This window comes from Suncus etruscus, chromosome 16 (assembly GCF_024139225.1).
Source record: "Suncus etruscus isolate mSunEtr1 chromosome 16, mSunEtr1.pri.cur, whole genome shotgun sequence".
In the NCBI taxonomy this organism is placed as follows: Eukaryota; Metazoa; Chordata; class Mammalia; order Eulipotyphla; family Soricidae; genus Suncus; species Suncus etruscus.
The window spans coordinates 87,415,637-87,439,248 of NC_064863.1; the positions used below are offsets into that span (position 1 = coordinate 87,415,637).

At 41.6% G+C, this 23,612-nt stretch overlaps 1 protein-coding gene across 1 annotated transcript in view; it reads right to left on the reverse strand.

Moving 5' to 3' along the window:
• Nucleotides 1-22,267, reverse strand: part of LOC126032414 (histone-lysine N-methyltransferase PRDM9-like) — a 47,251-nt gene extending 24,984 nt beyond the window's left edge. The window contains exons 1-6 of the mRNA XM_049790087.1: nucleotides 22,059-22,267; nucleotides 21,228-21,307; nucleotides 20,737-20,792; nucleotides 6,657-6,745; nucleotides 4,972-5,098; nucleotides 3,423-3,503 (exon numbers count right to left, since the gene is read on the reverse strand). Coding sequence (XP_049646044.1) covers nucleotides 3,423-3,503; nucleotides 4,972-5,098; nucleotides 6,657-6,745; nucleotides 20,737-20,746 — 307 coding nt within the window. The 5' untranslated portion in view covers nucleotides 20,747-20,792; nucleotides 21,228-21,307; nucleotides 22,059-22,267. The remainder of the gene's footprint in view (nucleotides 1-3,422; nucleotides 3,504-4,971; nucleotides 5,099-6,656; nucleotides 6,746-20,736; nucleotides 20,793-21,227; nucleotides 21,308-22,058) is intronic.
• Nucleotides 22,268-23,612: the final 1,345 nt, after the last annotated feature.

The following is a 23,612-nucleotide window of genomic DNA, read 5'->3' on the forward strand; positions in this document are numbered from 1 at the left end:
GAAGTTCCAGCTCACCTCAGGAAGCTCACCACAAAGAGTGATGAGTTTAGTTGGATAAATAACTACATTTTGAACTGTCCTAATAATGAGAATGTATGAGGGAAATTGAGAACCTGTTTAGAGTACAGGCGGGGGTCGGGTGGGGAGGAGGGAGACTTGGGATTGGTGATAGGAATGTTGCACTGGTGATGGGTGGTGTTAAAAAAAAAGAAAAAGTATAAAAGATGCACTACAATTTAGGATTAACTGGTCTGTGTGCTGCTAACTAAAAAAAAATAAAATACACACATACACACAAACACTAGATGAGTGTTGTGGAACTAATGCAAGATAAAGATATAAAAAAAAAAAAAAAAAAAAGACCTCTAGTAGTAGAAAACTACTAAACACTGCTTCAGAAATAAAAGAGGACACAAGGAAATGGAGACATATATCCTGTTCATTGGTTGGGAAGATTTAACACAATTAAAATAAAGATATTCCCCAAAGCATTGTACTGATTCAATGCAACCCCTCTAAGAATACCCATGACATTCTTCAAAGAAGTGGATCAAACATTCCTGAAATTCATTTAGAACGATAAACACCCAGGAATAGCTAAAGCAACCCTTAGGAAAAAGAAAATAGGAGATATCACTTTCCCTGGCTTTAAATTAGACTACAAAGCAAAAACAGCATGGTACTGGAATAAGGACAGATTCTCAGATCCATGGAATAATACTTGAGTATTCTGTGAACGACCTCCAGACATATAATCAATTACTTTGATAAAGGGGCAAGAAACACAAAGTGGAGCAAGAAAAGCCTCTTCAACAAGTGGTGTTGGGACAACTGGTCAGTCACATGCAACAAAGTAACTCAGACCTCTCTTTAACACTATGGAACGAAGGTTAAAATCTAAATGGATTAAAGACCTTGATATCAGAAGTAAGTTTCATAGAAGAAAATGTAGGCAAAACACTCCAGAACACTGAGACTAAACAAATCTTCAAGGAGGAAAAAACACTGTCCAAGCAAGCAAAAGAAAAGATAAACGAAATGGATCTACAATAAACTGAGATGATCCTGCACTTTCTGTACTCAAAGGAAACAGTAACTAGGATACAAATGCCACCCAGAGAATGGGAGAAACTATTCACACAAATACCAATATGATAAGGCGCTAAAAATGCCCCACAACACTAATCATTAGGGAGATGTAAATAAAAAAATGAGGTATCATCTCACACCACAGAGACCGGCACACATCACAAAGAAAAAGAACAATTAGTGCTAGTGTGGATGTAGTTAGAAAGAAACTCTCATTCACTGCTGGTGGGAATGCTGTCTAGTTCAGACTTTCTGGAAAACAATTTGGATATTGTTCGAAAAACTGGAAACTGAGCTTCCATATGATCCAGCAATTCTACTTCCAGGGATAGACCCTAGAAACACAGAAACACAACACAAAAATGCCCTCTACACCCCTATGTTTAACTTTGCATAATTTACAATAGTCAGAATCTGGAAACAACCCAGGTGTCCAACAACAGATGAGTGGCTAAAGAAACAGCGTAAATCTACACAATGGACTACTATGCAGCATTAGGAAAAATGAAATCATGAAATTTGCTCATACATAGATGAACATGGAGATTTTGTTTGTTTTTTTTTGTTTTTGTTTTTGTTATTCTTTTTTTTAACACTGTGATTACAAACATGATTGTAGTTTGGTTTCAGTCATACAAAGAATACCCCCCTTCACCAGTGCAACATTCCCAGTACCATTGTCCCTCTCTCCGTCCTCCCCCACCCTGTCTGTATTTGAGACAGACAGTACTTTTCCTACTTGCCAACATTGCCATGGTAGTTGTTAGTGTAGTTATTTCCCTAACTGCACTCACCACTCTTTGTGGTAATCTTCATACCACAAGCCAGTTCTTCTGGCCCTCATCTCTGGATATTGTAACAATAATGTCTTTTATTTTTCTTAAAATCCATAGATCAGTGAGATTATTATGTGTCTCTTTCCTTCTGTCTTATTTCACTCAGCATAACAGTTTCCATGTACATCCATATATAGGAAAATTTCATGACTTTATCTCTCCTGATGGCAGCATAATATTCTATTGTATATATGTACCAGTTTCTTTAGCCATTCATCTGTTGAAGGGAATCTCGGTTGTTTACAGAGTCTGGCTATTGTAAATAGTGCTGCAATGAATATAGGTGTGAGGAATGGATTCTTTTGTATTGTGTTTTTGTGTTCCTAGGGTATATCCCTATGAGTGGACAGGGAGATTATTATGCTGAGTGAAATAAGTCAGAGGGGGAGAGAGACATAAAATAGTCTCACTCATCTGTGAAATATAAGAAAAGTAAAAGACTATATAATAATAATATCCAGAAACAATAGAAATGAGGGCTGGGAGAACCAGCCCATGATATGAAGTTTGCTACTAAATGAGTGAGTGTACTGAGTACAGTTAGAGCACTAACTGCACTAACAACTACCATAACAATGATAGTGAGAGAGAGAAGCACAATGTCTGTCCTAGAAACAGGCAAGGGGTGGGGGAAGAAAGGAGGATACTGGCGGCAAGAAAGTTGCACTGGTGAAGGGCAACGTACATTCTGTGCAAATCCCAACATGAACACTTCTGTAACCATGATGCTTAGATATAGTATTTTTAAAACAATAAATTAGTTGAATGAAAAATAAAAATTAAAAATAAATAAAAATAAATTAGCTGAATGAAACCTGATTGATTGTGGCAACAGAGGTGTAATGAATACATGTTATTTTCAGGTACTAAATCAGCTGACAGAAAAGGTAGGATAGGTTGGAGTATCATAGTGAGGAGTTTGTCAAAATTCACAAAAGCTCTGTGCTGGGCTCACTCACCAACAGTTTAAAAATACAGACAAAAAAATTTCTGACTGGGCCAGAGAAAGCACAGCAGGGAAGGTCAGCCTTGCAAGTAGCTGACCCAGAGCCCACCAGGAGTAATTCCTGAAGCATAGGGCCAAGAATAACCCCAAGTACTATTACTGCGTGAACCTCAAAATAAAAGGAGTAGAAAGAAAAACATTCCTTGGGGATCAAAAAAAAAAAACCACATAATGATTTACGTGCTTCAAAAGGTCACCCCAACATGAGGCTATGCAGCCATGTTGAGAGCACAGACAGGAAGTGAAGGCTTAGAATCTCAGGATCTATTCTAAATAATCACACACAGGGAGCCAGAAAGAGCAAAAGCAAGACAACAAAGCTCCAGATCATTCTGGGATTCAGCATCAAGCGCACTGAATAGAAGCAGGAGAGGTAATGCACCAATGATTTGGGACTCAAGCTCCCAAAGCCTAGGCCCCCTTATGCCACATGCCTATGAAGCTCCCCATCCAACCCATGCCCTAAGCCAGGGGGCTTTTCCTACACTCACCTGCAAACGTGTCTCTCGGCAGTCTCCCAAGGGCTCCTCCTTCCAACCAAGAGATCAGCGCAGGCTTCACCCTGCAATGCCCTGCCCCAGAAGGATGATTCTTGGGTTAGAGACAGGGAAGGGGACAACAGCCCATGCATGAGTCTGGGTCCCTAAAGAAAACAGCAAAATCACAGAATAATGAAGAACAGAACCTCTGCTCTCCATATGCAAGTTTTGGTTATTGCACAGATGAGACCCGGTTGAAATGAAAGAGTCTAATTGAGGGGTCTGGATAATACTGAGGGGTGAGGGGGTACAGCGCTGGCCTTGTGCATTGCTGACCTCCATTTGATCTCTGCAAACCTTGAGTGAGTTCTGAGTTACCCTCTAAATGACTCAGTTCCCTGAGTCCCTCTGGCATAACCACTGAGTGGAGAACCAGGAATAAACCCAAGCACTGCCAAGGTCCAAAAGTGTGTTATAAAGGAGGCTGTGGGGCTGGAGCGGTGGCGCAAGTGGTAGGGTGTTTGCCTTGCATGCACTAACCTAGGACAATCCCTCGCGGTTCAATCCCCTGGTGTCCCATATGGTCCCTCAAGCTAGAAGCAATTTCTGAGCACATAGCCAGGAGTAACCCCTGAGCATTTCTGGATGTGGCCCAAAAACAAAAAAGAAAAAGGAGAGGCTGAAGTGATATTACATTAGTTAGGGCACATGCCATGATCAAGATTGATAATACATCAAGTTCCACCAGAAATGATTCTTGGTTGCAGATCTGAGCATGAGCCCTTGGGTTGCCTGTATAGTCCAAATACAAAAACAAATGAACAAAAAATCGAACTATCTCTGGCCAGGGACAAGATGCAATGGACTGGAGAACATGCTCTGCATGCAGGAACATCAGCTTTGATCCCCACCCAATATAGGGTCCCAAAAAGGCATTGGGATAACCCCAGAATCTACTACTGGCTCTTTTGAAATCATTAAAAAAAAATCAAGTCACTTATAAATTTTGCAATTAGTCTCATGAGGATTGAAACAATAGTAGAGAAGGGAGCACACGACCATAAACAAGGCCATCTTAGATTAGATCACTAGCACCCCAGATGAGCTGTGAAACCTGTCAGTGATCTCTTAGCTCAGTTCCAGGATAAAGTCCTGAGCATATACAGGTATGGCTAAGATCCTCCAGTTCATGAAATCACATTACTTTTGACTACAACTTGAAGATCCAAGCCAAATCCTGGCTCTGTGCTCAGGAAGGACAACTGGTAGGATTAGGGGACCAGATGCAGAGCCAGGGATCAAACCCAGTTTGGCCCAGATATGGCAAACCCCCAACAAAATGTATGATTCCTCTAATTGCTGAAATGACATTTAAAAATATAAAGTTGGGCTCAGCTAAGAAATAAAGTCAGGGGCTGGATGGCCAGAACAATAGAGAGGCACTTGACCTTGGTCTCTGCAGAACCATGTTCCCTATTGAGCCCAGATCCTTTCATGATCCAGGTACCTCCCCAACCCTAAAAAATGTAGCCCACAGCAGTGGCCCCAGGGCAGCTCTCACCTATATCCTGCAGGTGCTCATAGGTCTCCAGCATCACTTCTCTGTAGAGCTTCCTCTGAGAGATATCCAGGAATGGCCACTCCTCTGGGGAGAAGCTTACGAACACATCAGGGAAGGTTACCATGTCCTGAGGACAAAAGAAAGGGGGTCAGGGCCCAAGCTCCTCCTATCCTTCTCTCCAGTTTCCAGGGGGAAGATCCCCAGGCATCATGCTAAAAAGCCAGATCAGCCACATGATGTGTGGACACATTCTAGAAGAAGGTTCTTGGAGGTGCCAATTTGCACACAGACAAGCCAGGGCCAATCCCTGCACAAGAGTCACTGAGCACAGATGGGTGCAATACTTGAGTACAGAGCCAGAAGGAACTGAAAAAGCAACTCTGAATGTGTCCCAAAATGCTAACCATACATTATCCCCTCTTGTCACTGGAGCCCATCTCTACCCAGGATACAAAAGACAAGAAGGGAAATTCAGGGTTCAGTCAGTGACTTCAACCTGTTCTTGGCATTATCAGCCCTCACAGTTCACTCCCAAACAAATCCCACCTAGTGCATATAAAAATGACCCAACTCCCAGCAACTATGGCTTCCAGAAATATCCTTTGCCTCTATTTCCAAATTATAACCACAAGCCACAGGAATGCAGACAAGATTTGCAACTGGTTTACTGAGGAGAAATGTGGCTGCAGGGAGGAGGCAAGACTGCAGAGTGAAGGACAAAAGAGCTGAGCTGCATGTTCTGGGACCCGTGGCAGGAAGGGCACAGACAGGGCAAACACAGGATCAATCCCAGGCACAGGCAAGTGTCTCCTGATGCGGCTTGGAGGAAATCCTCTGTACAAAGTCAAGAAAAAGCCCTGGGCACTGCCAATGTGTTTCAAAATTCAACATAGAACAAAACAAGCAGACATCAGCACAAAACAAAGCAACCAAAACTAAAACCAAACAAAACTCACAGGAAAACACACATGCAGAAAAGGACCTTGCTGCACTCTTTTAAGGCAGAAAATTCTTCACCAAGAGCCCAAAGTTAGGGATCCTGGAGAGTGTGCAAGACCCACATGGAGGGTCCTAAGTGAATACAGAAAGGAAGATGGATGCGGGCATCAGCCTGGCATCTGGGGGCAGCATCAAAATACAAAATACTATTTGGTGGGTGCTTGCCTCTGACAGGGCCGTCACAAGGTGAATCCCAGACAACAGGAGTTTGCCCAGCCCCAGAAGGTATGATTCCAGAGTGCACAGCGTTTCAGCTATGGTGACATAAACCTGAAATAAGTCAAAGAGCTTTGCCCCATGTGAGGCAGGAATGTTGCTTCAGGGCAGATATCCTGGGATCAGGATTTCCTTCCACACCAACATTTGGGTCCATATTACCAGGAGCTCAACACTGACACCTGGCATCCAATAGGATGTTAGACGTGCCAGGAGTGACCCCCAAAAAACACTCAGTTAGGAGGAAGGCCTGCGCACCATCTAGCGTGGTCCACAAAACAAACACAAGACAACAAAAAAGGAAAAAAGTGGCCTCAAACTGCAGAGAACAGTGCCCCTGCCTGGAATGTTGAAAGCCAGATCCCAACCCCAGATTCCTTCCTGAAACATCTCTGGGTCCCACAGGCCCTAGTGGTCTCTGCAGTCTTGTCTTCCTAGCCTGTCCTCAAGAGTCCACACTGCCCCTTTACCTGGGGATAGGATACCAGACAGTGTGGCCCCATCTTCTCCATCTTGGATTCTTCCAGAAGAGCAGCAGCAAGGCCCTTTGCAGAAAGTCCTGGAGAAAAGTCATAGTCCTCAGCAACAAAGATAAGCACAACCCTTCCCAGCAGCTTCTTGCTTGCTGGTCTTGCTTGATCCTAATCAGATCTGCACACCTAAAACCATATCTAGTACCTGCTCCTTTGTGAAGGTATGTGTGGAAAGCAGAACAGTGTGTTGTCCAGCAAAATTATATCCTAATATCCACAGTGTTTATTAAGGACCATGATGTGACCTGTGTTTACTCTTTGAGCTTCTAGACTAAAATCGACTTTTTACAATCAATAGATCTTTACAGGAAGGGACAATAGTATGGAGGGGAGAGTGTTTGCCTGCAGGTAGCTGATCCAAGTTGTGTACTTGGAGATGGATCTATGTGGCGAGCCCCGCTGGGTGTGGCCTAACACTCTCTTGCAAAAATAACTATTTTGCATAAAATCCCCCCTCCTCAAAAAAAACTTTCCCAAAGTACTCACCCCAAAAGCTAGGTCACCTGGTGACAGAGTGATGGAGAGTGGGAGGTACTCTGCAACTTACAGAAAAATATTCATTCTCTGAGAAACAATCCCAAAGCCAAGACCGCAATAATAGTACAAATAAGTGCATGAGGGCACTCTCCTTGCACAGGATTTCCAGGCTTTGGCCCCAGAACATTAACTACAGAATAACCCCAATATTACATGCTGAGCTAGAGCACTCAGGAGTGATCCACAGGCCTGCAGCCTCCACCAGGGAGCACCGCAGTTCATCTGCATCTCTGGGCACTCAGAGCGGCCCCTCGACGAACAGAGAGAAGCTGGAGAGAAAAATCTCCCTCCACAGGCCCCTGTGCCTGAGGGGACACCCAGAAACTGTTCATCTGGTTCCCGCTTAGGGTCAAGCAAGGGTATGTGGGGAGGGGAATGCTGGAATGAGTGACATCTTAGGACTTCCAGATGGAGTCTTAAAGGGCCAGGCTTCAGCTATTTACCACCCTCTTCCTGGCCAGGAAGGTGATTTTTTTCCTTTTGGACTTTAATCAGGTGATTAATGCAGAAAATTAAGGATTAGTTTCAAAGTAACATAAAACATTCCCCATCTTTGTTGCTTGGTGTGTTTTGTTCAGTGTGGAGCCAACGAGCACATGTGTGAAGGCCAGGGGGATCCCAAAGAACTGAAAGAAAATGCCCACATTTACCATTTGAAAACCTCACTAGGGATGGAGCTATAGGACATATGGAGGGTTTATGCATTGCAGGTGGCCAACCCAGGTTTAATGCCAGGCATCCCGTATGGTCTCCAAAGCAGCCAGGAGTAGTTCCTGAGTGCAGAGCTAGCAGGCACTCCTGAACTGCCATGTGTGGTCCCTAAACAAAAAAGTTTTCAAAAGGTCACACTGTAGCATTTTCCTCTGCAACATCAATGAGTATATTTTTTCGTTTTAATTATTTTCTATACTACTGGAATCCCCACCGGGAGGTGCTCATTTTTACTGTGTGCTCACTAGTCATACCCAATTACCTCAAGTCAGATGAGTGGATAAAGAATCTTTCTGGTACATATATGCACTGGGATACCATGTAGTTGTTAGGAAAAATGAAGTCATAAAACTTGCTTATATACTTGGAAGAATACGGAGAGTACTGGACTGAGTGAAATGAGTCACAGGGAGCAGAACAGTCATAGAAGGATCACAATGATATGTGGGATATAATGGAAAAGTAAGAGAGTATGGCAAGAATAGCCAGAGAAAACAGACAAGGATCATCAGCATAACCAGTCATTGGTAAGAAGCTTAGCTCGAATTGTGGAACACTACAGTTAGGGTACAGAAGGGACCATTCTGAGAGTGACAGTAATTGAAACTTATCACTCTGGACAAGAACAGTATGCTGAAAGAAAATAAAGTACCTATATACTCGAGTATAAGCCAACCCCCTTAATTTTACCCTAAAAACTGGGAAAATGCAGTGACTCAAGTATAAGCCACTAGTTGCAAAAGGCACTAGTGAATTTCAAAAATAAAAATATATGCCCAAAACAATTACAATTGAGAAATCAGTAGGTTAAATGTTTTTCAATATTTATTACAAGATTGTTTAATAGACTGTATACCATTAACATATCACATTAACCCATAGTATTCAATGGCAACTTTAATAAGGTGAATAAACCATTTAAGACAGTAAAGCATTGTAAATAAATGGTTAAAAATTCTGAATTATAAGGATTTGGGATTTATAAACATTTATTTACACGACTTTACTGCCTTAAATGAGTTTTTCACTTAATTAAATGTGCCACTGAATATTGTAGGTTAAAGAGTTCAGTGGCATTCAGCTCAGCTGCCTAACTCTTTAGCTCAGCCGCGACTTGTGGACTGAGCTGAAGCAAGCTCCAGCTGACTGCAGAAGACGACTGGAGACTACATATACTGCATACATCAAATCAAATAACCTGTATGAACTGAGTATAAGACAAGTTCAGGTTTTGCAGCATAACTTTTGTACCAGAAAAACTTGGCTATACTTGAGTTATATACAGTACTATGCGTAGTTCCCCTCATTAACAGAAGTGCAAACCAGTATCTAAAAAGGAAAACTGAAAACTGGAAGAGAGAGAGAGAGAAGTAAAATGCCTGCACAGAGGCAGGCAGGAGAGAGGGTAGCGGGAAACTGGGCATATAAGTGGTGAGAAATGGGCACTAGCAAAGGGGGTATATATTGTATGACTGAAACTCAATCATTAACAACTTTGTAACCAGGGTATTTAAGTAAATAAAAATTAATTAAAATATAATATTAAAAATGTAGATTTTACTGGTAAAAAATGTAGGAGCTGATGAAGTCCAATAGCACAGGTGTAGGGCATTTGCTTTGCACACGGCTGAACAAGTTGTATTCACAAATAAAACACTAATGTAGCTAAATACTCAGAGCTCACATCCTGCTTTCCTCAAAACAGAGACTTTGCACTCATTACTTGTTACTTCGTTAGTGAACTAACCTAGGATGACCACACCACATGTAGTGTATACGTTCAAGACCTAAGAATGAACTATCAAATCTCACGTAATAACATGACTTTTTAAATAAGGACATTAGATGAAAGGTTTTATGCTTTCCTCTTCATTTTTGGCCAAATTAGTTAAAACAGGATGTCCCAATATGTTACTTGTGCTAATACTCAGATAAATATCTTTAATACATAGTTGATTACACTGTGAGGATACTTTGTGAGGGTTAATTAGGAAGATCACTGGGAAGCTTACTTTTTTTGCTTTTGCTTTTCCAGCACTGATGATCAGGGCTTAACCCACCTGGTGGGCTCAGAATTAGAATTAGTACAGAATTAGAATGTCTAGGGATCAAACCTAGTCAGCACATGCAAGGCAAGTGTCTAAGCGGTTGTACTATATTTCTGGCTTCATCACTGGGAATTTAAGAAAAAGTTTTCATTGAATATTCATGATGTACAGTTACAAAACTTTCATGACAACAATTATCCCTTCACTACTACACTTTTCCCACCACCAAAGATCCCATTTCCATACATACAAACTACTTATTTTTGTAATTACATGAAATACCATGTTACAAGATTGTTCATAAGAGTTGTCTTATTTTCACAATCATAGATGATCATGATTGTGTTTCAGGTATACAGTGTGCCCAACCCTTCACCAGTGCCGATTTCCTGCTTCATTGTCCCCAATTTCCTTCCCCCCCCACACACACACACCCTGCCTGCCTTTGAGGCAGATTTTTTTTTCTCTTTTTCTCTTTCTTTGTTTCTCTTCCTTTTTTCCTTTTTGACACTGGTTTGCAATATTGTTGCTGAAGGTGTATCATGCCTATAATTTTATCTCCTTTCAGCATCCAGTTCTTGTCCGGAGGGATCATTTCCAACTATCACTGTCATAGTGGTCCTTTCTATGTCCTAACTGTACTTCCCCATTATTTGTGCAAAGTTACCTACCAGGGAGCCGGAACAATAGCACAGCAGTGGGCGTTTGCCTTGCACTCAGATGATCTGGGACTGACCCAGATTCAATCCCCAGCATCCCATGTGGTCCCCTGAGACTGCAAGGCGCAATTTCTGAGTACAGAGCCAGGAGTAACTCCTGAGTACCACTGGTATGTGCCCAAACCATGGACTGGTCCTCCTGACTCTTGTCTCTATTTTCTCTGTGAACTATTAAAATAAAATCTTAATCTTTTTATACCCCTCAAGTGGGTGTGATCAGTCTATGTCTAGCCCTCTCCCTTGAACTAATTTTGCTCTCTATATCTGTCTACGTATAAACTAATTTCATGACTTCATTTTTCCAGCAACTGCATAGTATTCCATCTGTTCAGCTTATTATGACAATCATTTTTTCATTTTAGACAACAGTATGACAATGAAGACACAAACTATTAGAATCTATGGGACACAGCAAAAGCGGTACTGAGAGGAAAATTTATAGCTTTGCAAGCACACAACAGGAAGGAAGAAGGAGCATATCTGAGCAGCTTAATGACACAGCTTATAAAATTAGAAAATGATCAACAAAAGGAACCAAAAATAGAAAGACAGAAAGAAATAAGAAAGCTTAGAGCAGAAATCAATGAAGTGGAAACCCAAAAAATATCCAAAATATCAACAAAAGTAGAAGTTGGTTTTTTGAAAATATAAACAAGACTGATAGACCATTGGCAAAACTCACAAAGATAGAGAAACTTATAACCTGTATTAGAAATGAAAAGGGGGAGATCACTACCAATATTGCAGATATTCAAAGGGTAATCAGAGACTACTTTGAGGAACTCTATGCCACTAAATTGAGAACTTGGAAGAAATGGATAAATTCTTGGACTCATAACTTTCCAGGGTTGAGTAAGGAAGATGCAGCATATCTAAACATCCCCATCTGTATTGAGAAAATTAAAATGGTAATCAAATGTCTGCCTAAAAAAGAAAAGCCCTAGCCAAGATAGATTCACTAATGAATTCTTTCAAACCTATCAAGGGGAACTACTACCAATCCTAACCAGGCTCTTTCATGAAATAAAAAAAAAAAACAAAAAACAAAAAAAAAAACGGGAATACTTCTAAATAGCTTTTATGAAGCCAACATCCCCTTGATACCTAAACCAGATAGGGATGCTGCCAAAAAGAAAATTATAAACCTATATCCCTGATGAACTCAGATGCAAAGATCCTGAACAAAATCCTGGCAAATAGGATCCAATGCCTCATCAAGACCATTCACTATGATCAAGTAGGTTTCATTCCAGGAATACAAGGATGGTTTAATATCCATAAATCTATCAACATAATACACAACATCAACAACAAGAAAAATAAAAATAACATGGTCATATCAATAGACACAGAGAAAGCATTTGATAAGGTCCAACACCCATTCTTGATCAAAACTCTCAGCAAGATGGGAATAAAAGGAACCTTTCTCACTATAATTAAGGCCATATCCCACAAACCAATGGCAAATATTATCCTCAATGGAGAAAAACTAAAAGCCTTTCCTCTAAATTTTGGTACAAGACAAAGCTGTCCTCACTCACCACTCCTCTTCAACATAGTACTGGAAGTACTTGATATAGTAATTAGGCAAGAAAGAGATATCAAAGGAATCAAGATAGGAAAGGAAGAAGTCAAGCTCTTACTGTTTGCAGATGACATGATACTCTACTTAGAAAACCCTGAAGACTTTACCAAAAAGCTTCTATAAACAATAGATCTATATAGCAATGTGGCAGGCCACAAAATTAATACAAAGAAATCAATGGCCTTTTTATACACCAATAATGATAGGGAAGAAAGGACATTAAGAAAACAACCCCATTCACATTAGTGCCACACAAACTCAAATATCTTTGAATCAACTTGACCAAAGATGTGAAATACCTATACAAAGAAAACTATAAAACCCTGCTCCAAGAAATAAGAGAGGACACACGGAAATGGAAACACATACCCTGCTCATGAATTGGCAGGATTAACATCATTAAAATGGCAATACTCCCCAAAGCATTATATAAATTTAATGCCATCCCTCTAAAGATCCCCATGACATTCTTCAAAGAAGTGGATCAAACACTTCTGAAATTCATTTGAATAATAAACAACCTCAAATAGCTAAATCAATCCTTGGGAAAAGGATTCCAAAACTTTAAACTGTATTACAAAGCAATAGTTATCAAAACAGTATGGTATTGGAATAAAGACAGACCCTCAGATCAGTGGAATAGGCTTGAGTACTCAGAGAATGTTCCCTAGACATACAATCACCTAATTTTTTGATCAAGGGGCAAGAAATCCTAAATGGATCAGGGAAAGGCTCCTCAACAAGTGGTTTTGGCATAACTGGTTAGCCACTTGCAAAAAAAGCGAACTTAGACCCCAGATAACATCATGTATGAAGGTAAAATCCAAATGGATTAAAGACCTTGATATCAGACCTGATACCATAAGGTATATAGAACAACAGGCCAGTAAAACACTCCATGACATTGAGACTAAAGGCATCTTCAAGGAGGAAACAGCACTCTCTAAACAAGTGGAAGCAGAGATAAAAAAAGATGGGAATATATCAAGCTCAGAAGCTTCTGCACCTCAAAGGAAACAGTGCCCAGAATACAAGAGCCACCCACTGCGTGGGAGAAATTATTCACCTAATACCCATCAGATAAGGGACTAATATCCAAAATATACAAGGCACTGACAGAACTTTACAAGAAATAACATCTAATCCCATCAAAATATGGGCAAAAGAAATGAACGCACTTTAAGAAAGAAGAAATACAAATGGCCAAAAGGCACTTGAAAAATGCTCCACATCACTAATCATCAAGAAGATGCAAACCAAAACAACTATGATGTAACATCTCATGCCACAGAGATTGCTACACATCACAAAGAATGAGAACAAGCAGTGATGGCGGGGATGTGGAGAGAAAGGAACTCTGATCCACTGCTGGTGGGAATGCATCTAGTCCAACCTTTATGGAAAACGATAGGGAGATTCCTCCAAAAACTGGAAATTGAGCTCCCATACTATACTATACCACTCCTAGGGATATACCCTAGGAACACAAAAACAAATACACAATACAAAAACCCTTCCACACACCTATATTCATTGCAGCGCTATTTACAATAGCCAGACTCTGGAAACAACCATGATGCCCTTCAGCAGATGAATGGCTAAAGAAACTGTGGTACATATACACAATGGAATATTATGCAGCCATCCGGAGAGATGAAGTCATGAAATTTCCCTATACAGGGATGTATATGGAATCTATTATGGTGAGTAAAATAAGCCAGAAGGAAATAGATGTAGAATATTCTCACTCATCTATGGGTTTTAAGAAAAATAAAAGACATTTCTGAAATAATTTTCAGAGACAAAATAAAGGAGGGCTAGAAGTTCCAGCCCACTACATGAAGCTCACCACTCTTTGGTGGGTGTAGTTAGAGAAATAACTACATTGAGAACTATCATAACAATGTGAATGAGTGAGGGAAGTAGAAAGCCTGTCTAGAGGACAGGCAGGGATGGGGTGGGGAGGAGGGAGATTTGGGACATTGGTGATGAGAATGTTGCACTGGTGAAGGGGGGTGTTCTTTACATGACTGAAACCAAACCACAATCATGATTATAATCAAGATGTTTAAATATATTTTAAAAAAAGAATTAGGACTTGATATTACAATGGGTTGTGAGTTTGTTTTGTATGCTGTCAACCTGGGTTCAGCTCCATATGGTATCTTATATGTTCTCCCTTTTCCACAGCTGATAGGAGTAATTTCTGAGTACAGAGCCAGGAGTAAACCCTGAGCATCACTAAGTATAGCCCAAAAGACAAACAACAAATAAACAAATACCAAACCCTCTTCCACCCCCTATGTTTGTTTGTGGGTTTTCTTTGGGGTTTTTTTGTGGTTATTTTTTGTTTGTTTTGTTTTGTTTTTATGAAAAGGTAGCTTTCTCTCACAGATTTGCCTACTCCTTACCCTGAGAACTCTACTTTCTCAATCTCCTAATGTTTCTTTTCTTTTTTGTTACTGGGCCATACCCACTTAGACCAGAGCTTATAGATTTGCACTCAAGGATCATTCCTTGTGGGGTTCGTGGGATTTTATATCATTTTGGGGATCTAACCCTGGGCTGGCCATGTGTATCATGTCTGCCAGCTGTACTATCTCTCCATCCCACTTTTATTCACACACAAATAAGTTGCCTCAACTTGAAGTCCTTTATATACTAGAGAATTTTCATAATAAACATTCTGGTGCTCAATATTTGGATTAAAAAAAACACTTAGGGGACAATACCTGTTTATGTTCAGGGTTGGGGAGACTATGTGGTTCTGAGGATTGAATCCAGTTTGGCTGGCCCCAACCTAAACATTTTTTTAAATAGTAACTGAGTATTATCAGAAAATAATGTAACAGTTGTTGAACTGCATGTTCTGTATGTGGGGGTCCAGAGTTCAGGCCCTGACATTGTATGGTCCCACCTGCTTCAGTGGAAACCACTTCCAAACAGAGTGACTTCTAAGCACAGTTAAATGTTTTGGGGACACATTTAGTGGTGCTCAGGGTTTAACTCTGAATCTTCATGTAGGAATTACTCCTAGTGCCCTTAGGGACCATATGAAACAGCAGGAATTGAACTTGGGTTAGCCATGTACAAAATAAGTGTTTTATCTGCTATACTATAGCTCCAGGCCAAACAAAATGAATTTTTGTCTGATTAAAATTCAAAACAAAATTGGAAAAAGATTAATCTTAAGGCTACATAGAAGGCTAATCTTAACCCCACATAGAATTCACAGGGATAATGGAATTAACGACCTCTAAAAAACTAGAGCTAGAACTGGAAGGTCTAGAGAGATATTACAGAAGGTAAGATGCTGGGTACCACATATGGTTTCCTGAGCACTGCCAAGGGTCACACTTAAGCCCAGAACCCTGAACACCTCTGGGTCACCTCACTCTCCCACCCCCACAGTGATTTGAAAAGTTCATTCTGGGTATGGAGCCTTAGCTCAGCAAGTACAGCACTTACCTTGAATGCAGCCAACCTGAGTTTGATCTCTGGCATCCCCATATGGTTGGTACCCTGAGCACTGTCAGGAATAATTACTGATTGCTAGTTGTGGCCAAAATAAATATAAAAAAAGTAAAATAAAATAAAAAATGCTTTCCTGGCCATAGAAACAGTATTGAGTGGGGTACCTGCCTTACATAGAGGCCAGGTCTGAATTTCCAGCATCCCAGATGGTCCCCTGAACACTGCTTGATTTGATCCTTAATTGCAGAGCCAGGAGTACATCCTGAGCACCAGAGTGTGACCCCAAAAGGAAAAATAAGTGTTTTCCTCAGTAAATCATAAATCTCTGTTTTATTTTTGGGCATAGGGCCATGCTAAGGAAACTTTGGGCCCCTCTTGCAGGATCATGTGGTACCTAGTGTTTAACCAGGGTCAATCATATGCAAAACAAGTGCCTTATATACTGTCTCTTTAGCCCGAGTTTATTTTTATAAAAAATAAACCATGCTTATTATATGGAATTCTTTGTTGGGTGCCAGAGATGGTACTTATGGTCTCAAAGATGCAAGACAGGTGCTCTATCACAGAAATAAATCTCCAGTCTGACCTATTCTTTTTGTTTCTTGGCCCATACTTGGTAGCACTCAGATTCTATCTCAGTCCTTGGGGACTATGCAGTGCTGAGAATTGAATCTCACCATTACTACTAATTGAAAAGGATGTACTCAGATATTGTATCTATCTCCTTGTACCCCACAAGTTTAAGGTTTTTAAGTTTATTTTTAATACCTTTTTTCCATTGTGTTGTTAATGGAGTTTTGATGATGGCAACTGCACACATAGTTAGCTCAGATGATATAGTCTCTGGTGGGGACATCACATCAAGTATGCATGCTTTAGGCACATTAAAATGGGAAAATATTACATATGCAAACAAGTTCTTGTGTAATAGAGAAGGGAACACAAATTTTGTAATGCAGTTGGGCCTTATACCCTGAACATTGGCATAATAACTTGGCTCAGGCCTCAGAAGAATGGGCATTGCCCATACACCTCTGAACCATGGATATCATCTATGGAAACAACCACAATTGTCTATAACATTACCAGGATGCAAACTTCTACCGGGGAAGACCCTACCAGTGCTCTGGCATTGACTTACTCAAAGAGTGCTCTCTTAATACCCAGACGACTTAGCAACAGCAGCAACCTGTTTGCAGGGCAGGTCTTTCCGTATCTAATGGTGAGGTGAAACTAAAGGATGCTCCACATCAGCCTGACTTTGATGAAAGAAATGCACAGAACCCAGAATGTTTAACTACAGAAACCTGACACCAACAACAGCTAGTGTGCGACAGTTTCACTGGGACCATGGAGAATGATTCAGAGGTTGGGCAGCCTGGTATGCCTGGAGCCCAGAGTCGGTCTTATGCCAGAAGATTTCGGGGGTGAGGCCCCCTTGTAATTAGGCCAAGGCTTTTTTTTTTTCCCATTTCCCCCATATTTTGCTGGGTCTATGCAAACAAAGGCGATTGTTATTCTCACACCATTACTACTGTATTTTTTTTAACACCCTTTAAGAAAGAAAGAAAAAAAAACCCAGCTTACTTAACTTAAAAAAAAAGATAACTGTAGTAAAATGCCTTGAATGCCTTGGCAGAATGTTGCTGCCATTGGTTCTGATCATGTGAACATGCATATTCTGATTGAGGGTCCTTTCTGAAGATGTTCCTGAGTGGATCCAAGAAGAATGACTACATTTTATGTAATGACTAAGGAAATTTCTGATTGGAGATAGCAATAGAGCACAAGGGAAATAGATGGCTTTTTTTTTTTTGGTTCTGCTGAAAGAGGAATGTTTTGTCATAGATGCTGACAAGGGTGCCTGGACCTTAACTCTCCTGTTAGTCTGTTCTCCTAGCTTTTCTTATTTTCTTGATAATCAAGATAAAACCCTCATGCTTCTAAATAGTCTGGTGGTTTTTTTGTTTGATTCCATTTTGAAGCTACATCAGGAGGTACTCAGAACTTACTCCTAGATCTGTGCTCTGAGATCATGCTTGGCAATCATGGAGAACCATATGCAATGCTATATTATACCTGTGGTTGCCAAACACTCCTTTCTCATTTCATTTGTGTTCACTAAATGTTGCAAAATTCAGAATGTCCGTATCCAGAAATTTTTCTTAGTGTTTGTTTTTGGGTCAAACCTCACAGTACTCAGAGGTAACACCCATTTTTGCACTCAACAAGCAATCCTGGTTGGTTAGGGCAAGACAATATAGAATGCCGAGGACTGAACCTGGATTGGTGCAGGGAAACAAACATCCTACACACTGTAATTACAACCTCTATCCTGGTACTTTTTGACATAAGTCTTAAGTGACCTTTCCAACACAGCTCCCTTAAGTCATATTACTCTGTGATGTGGCTTCTAAAGATATTTTATTCTCCTAAAATGTGGTGATACTTGGGGCCAGAGAGATAGTACAGCCATAGGATGTTTGCCTTGCATGCAGCCAACCTGGGACAGATCCGGGTTCAATTCCTGGCATCCCATTTGGTCCCCTGAGCCTGCCAGGAGTAATCTGAGTAAATCACAGGAGTAACCCCTAAGCGACACCAGGTGTGACCCAAAAATAAAACAAACAAACAAAAAGATGCAGTGATACTTTATTTCATGAGATCGAAATATCCTTAGCGACTTGCTGTGAGGGAAAAGGTATTAATGTGGGTATGAACCACCTAGTTTGAAGTTCTACCAAGAGAGGCAGGATAGGATTATGGTTAGAGATTATATGTGAATAAATTTAAATGAGTCTTACCATCTAAACAGGCATATTCAGGGGCTAGAGACTGTGTATAGTGCTTTCCTGACTGTGGCCAATCCCAATCCCTGATACTGTATATGGTACCTATCCCAAGAATTGCCAGGAATGATCACTGAGTACATATCCAAGAGTAATCCTCAAGTATTAATGGTTGTAGCCCAATCTCTTCTCCTAAAGACTCAAATGCCATTTTTAGGGGCAGAATCATATTTCAAGTGGCAAGGCCATAGGTTTGATTCCCATGCACTGTGTGGTCCTGTGAGCAATGCTAAGTGTGAACTAGTAATCCCCACCACAATAAAAAATTAGGTAGAAGAGTCAACTCTGCACGTAGGTTTGATCCCCAATACTGCTTGATCCCTCGGCATCACTGGGAATCAGTGGCAAGCACTGTACCTCTGAGGACCAGGGAGATCAGTGTGGCATGGACAAGGAGAGAAAAGAACTCTCATTCACTACTGCTGGGAATGCTGTCTAATCCAACCTTTCTGGAAAACATGGATATCCCTCTAACATCTTGCACTGAGCTACCATATGATCCAACAATACCATTCCTAGGGAACACAAAACCGCAGTAGAACAAAGCCCTCCACAACTTGCACTGAGCTACCATATGATCCAACAATACCATTCCTAGGGAACACAAAACCGCAGTAGAACAAAGCCCTCCACAACCCTACGTTCTACAGCAGAAACTATTTACAACAGCCAGAATCTTGAAACAACACAGGTGCCTGCAAACAGGTAAGTTTCAAAAGAAACAGTGGTAAACACTGAAATACTATGCAGCCATTAGGAAAGATAAGGTTGCTTATACAAAGATGGACATGGTGATTATTATGCTTATATTAGGAGTCAGAGAGGGATAGACATACAACAGTCTCACTTATCTTTAAGAAAAATAAAGGACCATATAGTAATAATATCCAGAAACAATAGATCAGAGGGCCAGGTGGATGAGCCCTTCATATGAACCTCGGCACAAAGAGCGGTGAGTAAACTTTGAGTACTAACTGCACTGAGAACTACCAGGACTATGATAGAGAAGCAGAATGCCTGTCCCAGACACAGGCAGAAAGGGATGGTAGGGAAATGGGAAGCATTAGTGGAGGGAAAGTAGCACTGGTGAAGGGCAGTGTACATTTTATGAAAGAAACTCAACTATTGTGGCCAGAGAGATGGCACAGCAAGTAGGGCATTTGCCTTGCACACGGCTGACCCAGAAAAGATCGTGTTTCGAACCCCCGGCGTCCTATATGGTCCCCCAAGCAAGCCAGGAGCGATTTCTGAGCACATAGTCAGGAATAACACCTGAGTGTCACCAGGTGTGGTCCAAAATTAAAAAAAAAAAAGGTAAAGAAACCCAACTAAGAACACTTTTGTCTCCATGATGCTAAATAAATTATTAAAATAAAAAGAATAAATTGAATAAAACCTGGTCGAATGCAACATCAGTGGAGTGAATACAGGTTGTTTTCAGATACTAAATTAGCTAACAGAAAGAGCAAAACAGGTAGGAAGGATCATGGTGAGAAGAGTGGCAAAATTCACATTACTTTTGTATTGGATTCATTCATCAATGGTTTAAAACTACCGATAAAAAGTATTTCTGAGTGGGCCAAAGGGAGGGTGTTTGCCTTGCAAGAGGCTGACACTAGTTCAATTCCCAGCATCCTATAATGTCACGAACCACCAGAAGTAATTCCTGAAGCACCGGGCCAGAAATAACCCCCAATTGCTATCACTGAGTGAACCTCAAAATAAAGAGAAAAGAAAATCACTTCCTTGGGGTCTCAAAAACCCCATAATAACCCAAGGCAAGCCAGAATAAAGGAAAAGGACAGAGGTGACTGCGAAGGGCACCTTGACATGGGGTATGCAGCCACACTGAGAGCACAGTCAGGGAGTGAATGCTCAGAATCTCAGGATATGTTCTAAACACCCACAGACAGGAACCAGAGGGAGCAAAGGCAGGACAGTAAAGCTCATTCTGGGACACAGGATCAAGGGCTGACTGCAGCAGGAGAGGCCCTGTACCTTTAATCTAGTAGACCAATATCCTCTGCCTAGGATCCCCATGATGCTTCACACCCAGCCCATGTCCTCAGCCCAAGGGGCTTTTCCCAGACTCACCTGCAAACATGCTTCTCTGCACTCTCCAGAGTTCCTCCTTCTAAACAGGAGATCAGCTCAGGCTTCACCCTGCAATGACCTGCACAGAACAAGGATTCTTGGGTTAGAGACGGGGAAGGAGACAACAGGCAATGCATGAGTCTGATCCCTATTGAAAGCAAACAAATCATAAAAGAGATGAAGAACAGAATATGTTTTCCATACGTACTTTGATTATTGCTCAGATGAAAACAGGTTGCAATGAAGGAGTCTAATTGAAGGGGTCAATTAATACTGCAACGGAAATGGAGGAGCAATAGGACAGCCTTCGCCTTGCACATGGCCAACCTGAATTTGATCTTGGCACCCTCTGTAGTGCCCTAAGTCCCTCAGGGAGTAAGCACTGAGTGAAGAGTCAGGAGTAAGCTCTGCCACAGTCCACAGGTTACATAAAAGAAGAGTGATATTATGGTATTAGGGCACCACCATGATCATGCTTGCAATGACTGCACCCCCAGAACTATATAGGATTCACTAAACCCCATCAAAAGTGATTCCTGGGTGCAGACCTTGGCATAAGTCTCTGAACTGCCTGTATAGTCAAATACAAAAATAAGTAAATAAAGTCAAACTGTCCCTAATCAGGGACAGGACCCAACACGTTGGAGAACATGCTCTGCATGCAAAAATCAGATTTGATCCTCACGCAACATAATGTCCCAAGAAGCACTAGGGAGACCCCAGAATTTGTACCGGTTCTTTAGGAAAAGAACTTAAGTCACTTACAAATTTGTATCAGTCTCATGAAGATTAAACCAATAATAGTTAGAGAAGCACATGAACATAAACAAGGCCAATCCATGGATGATCACCAGCCCCCAGACGATTCCTGAAACCAATCAGGAGTGAGCCCAAAACTCAGTGTCCAGAAAACAACCTGAGCACAACCCGATGTGGCTAAAGTCCTAATTAATAAAATTACATCACTTTCAACCACACCCCATAGTGAGATGGGCCGGTTCCTAGAACTGTGCTCAGGGAAGACTCCTGGCAGGCTAAGGGGAGTATATGCAGCACCAGGGAGCAAACCCAGTTTGGCCCAGATGTGACAAACACCCTACACAATTTATGATCTCTTTGGTCACTGAAATGGCACTTAAATATATAAAGGCTGGCTCATCTAATAAATCAAGTCAGAGGATGTGGTGTCAGAACAATGGGGAGGGGCTTTACCATGGACTCAGCAATATCATGTCCCTTGTTGAATCCAGATCCTTGTTATTTGGTACCTCCCCATCAACCCTGGATGTAGCCCACAGCAGTGGCCATAGGGCAGCTCTCACCTACTGCCTGCAGATGCTGGTAGGTCTCCAGCATTACATCTCTACAGAGCTTCCTCTGAGAGGTATCCAGGCATGACCACTCCTCTGGGGAAAAGCTCACGGCCACATCAGGGAAGGTCACTGTGTCCTGAACACAAAAACAGGGGGTCAGGGCTTAGATTCATTCCAGGCAATGGGGAGAGAACAGGATCCCTAGGGTTTTAGAGGGACTCAGGCCCTCTTCCCTCTGCCTTGGAAGGAACCATTCTTCATGTCTTCTCTCCATGGGCGCCCAGAGGGGAAGGCCCCATACTCCATTCTAGAAAGCCAGATCAGCCAACATGATATGAGAGCACTAGTCGAAAAGCTTCTTGGAGGTGACACTTTGCACACAGACATCCCAGGCATGTTTACTAGTGTCCCCAGATGTTGCCTGGAGCAAACCCTCTGTGTAAAGAAGCCCTGAGCGCTGCAAGTGTGGCTTAAAAAGCAAAACAAGCAGGAACCAGAGCAACAGCACAGCGGTAGGGTGTTTGCCTTGCACACTGATGATCCAGGATAGGCCTTGGTTGGATCTCCCAGGCCAGGAGCGCATAGCCAGGAGTAACCCCTGAGCATCACTGGGTGTGGCCCAACCCCCTTCCCCAAATTCATAAATAAAAAATCCATTGGAAAAAAAAAAGTCAAAACAAGCAGAAACAGAAGAGCATAAAGCAAAAAAAAAAAAAAAAAAAACTAAAACCAGACAAAAGCCACATAAAAATATACATTCAGGAAAACACATTGCTGTGTTCTTTCATGCAAGGAAAAATTCTTCACTCAGACCGCAGAGACAGGGAACCGTGGGAGATTGTGCCAGACCTGGAATACAGGAAGAAAACATCGGCCCGGGCATCAACCGACATCTGGGAATAGCAACAAAATGCAAAACATCATTAGGCTGCACCGACAAAACAATTTGGTGGGCACTGGCCTTAGACAGGCTATCACAAACTGAATCCCAGACAACCAGCCAGAGGTATAATTCCAGAGTGCAGAGCCAGAAGAATACCCTTTCAGTTGTAGAAATAAACTAGAAATAAAACAAAGAGCTTTTCCCTATGTGAGACAGGAATGATGCTTCAAAGCAGAAATCCCGGGATCAAGGTCTCTTTGATCCAAGTTCATATTACCAGGAGATCAACCCGGAAATCTGGGATCCAATAGGGTCTCAGACATACCATGGGTGACACAAGAACACATAGTCCATTGCTTGTCAAGGACCCCAAACCAAACTCAAGACAACAAACAAGAACCAATTGGCCTCGGACTGTAGAAAGCAGCTACTCTGCCAGGAGAGCCAGGAGCCACATCCGCCCAGATCCCTTCCTGAAACATCTCTGGTCTCACAGGTCCTGAGGGGCTTTCACTCTAGTCCCCTTACTCGGTTCTTTTCAGCGTCTATACTGACCCCTTACCTGGTGACGGTGTGGCCCCATCTTCTCCAGCCTGGTTTGTTCTTGAAGAGCAGCATCAGAGCCCACTGCAGAAAGTCCTGGAGAAAAATCACAGCCCTAAGCAACAAAGATGAGCTCA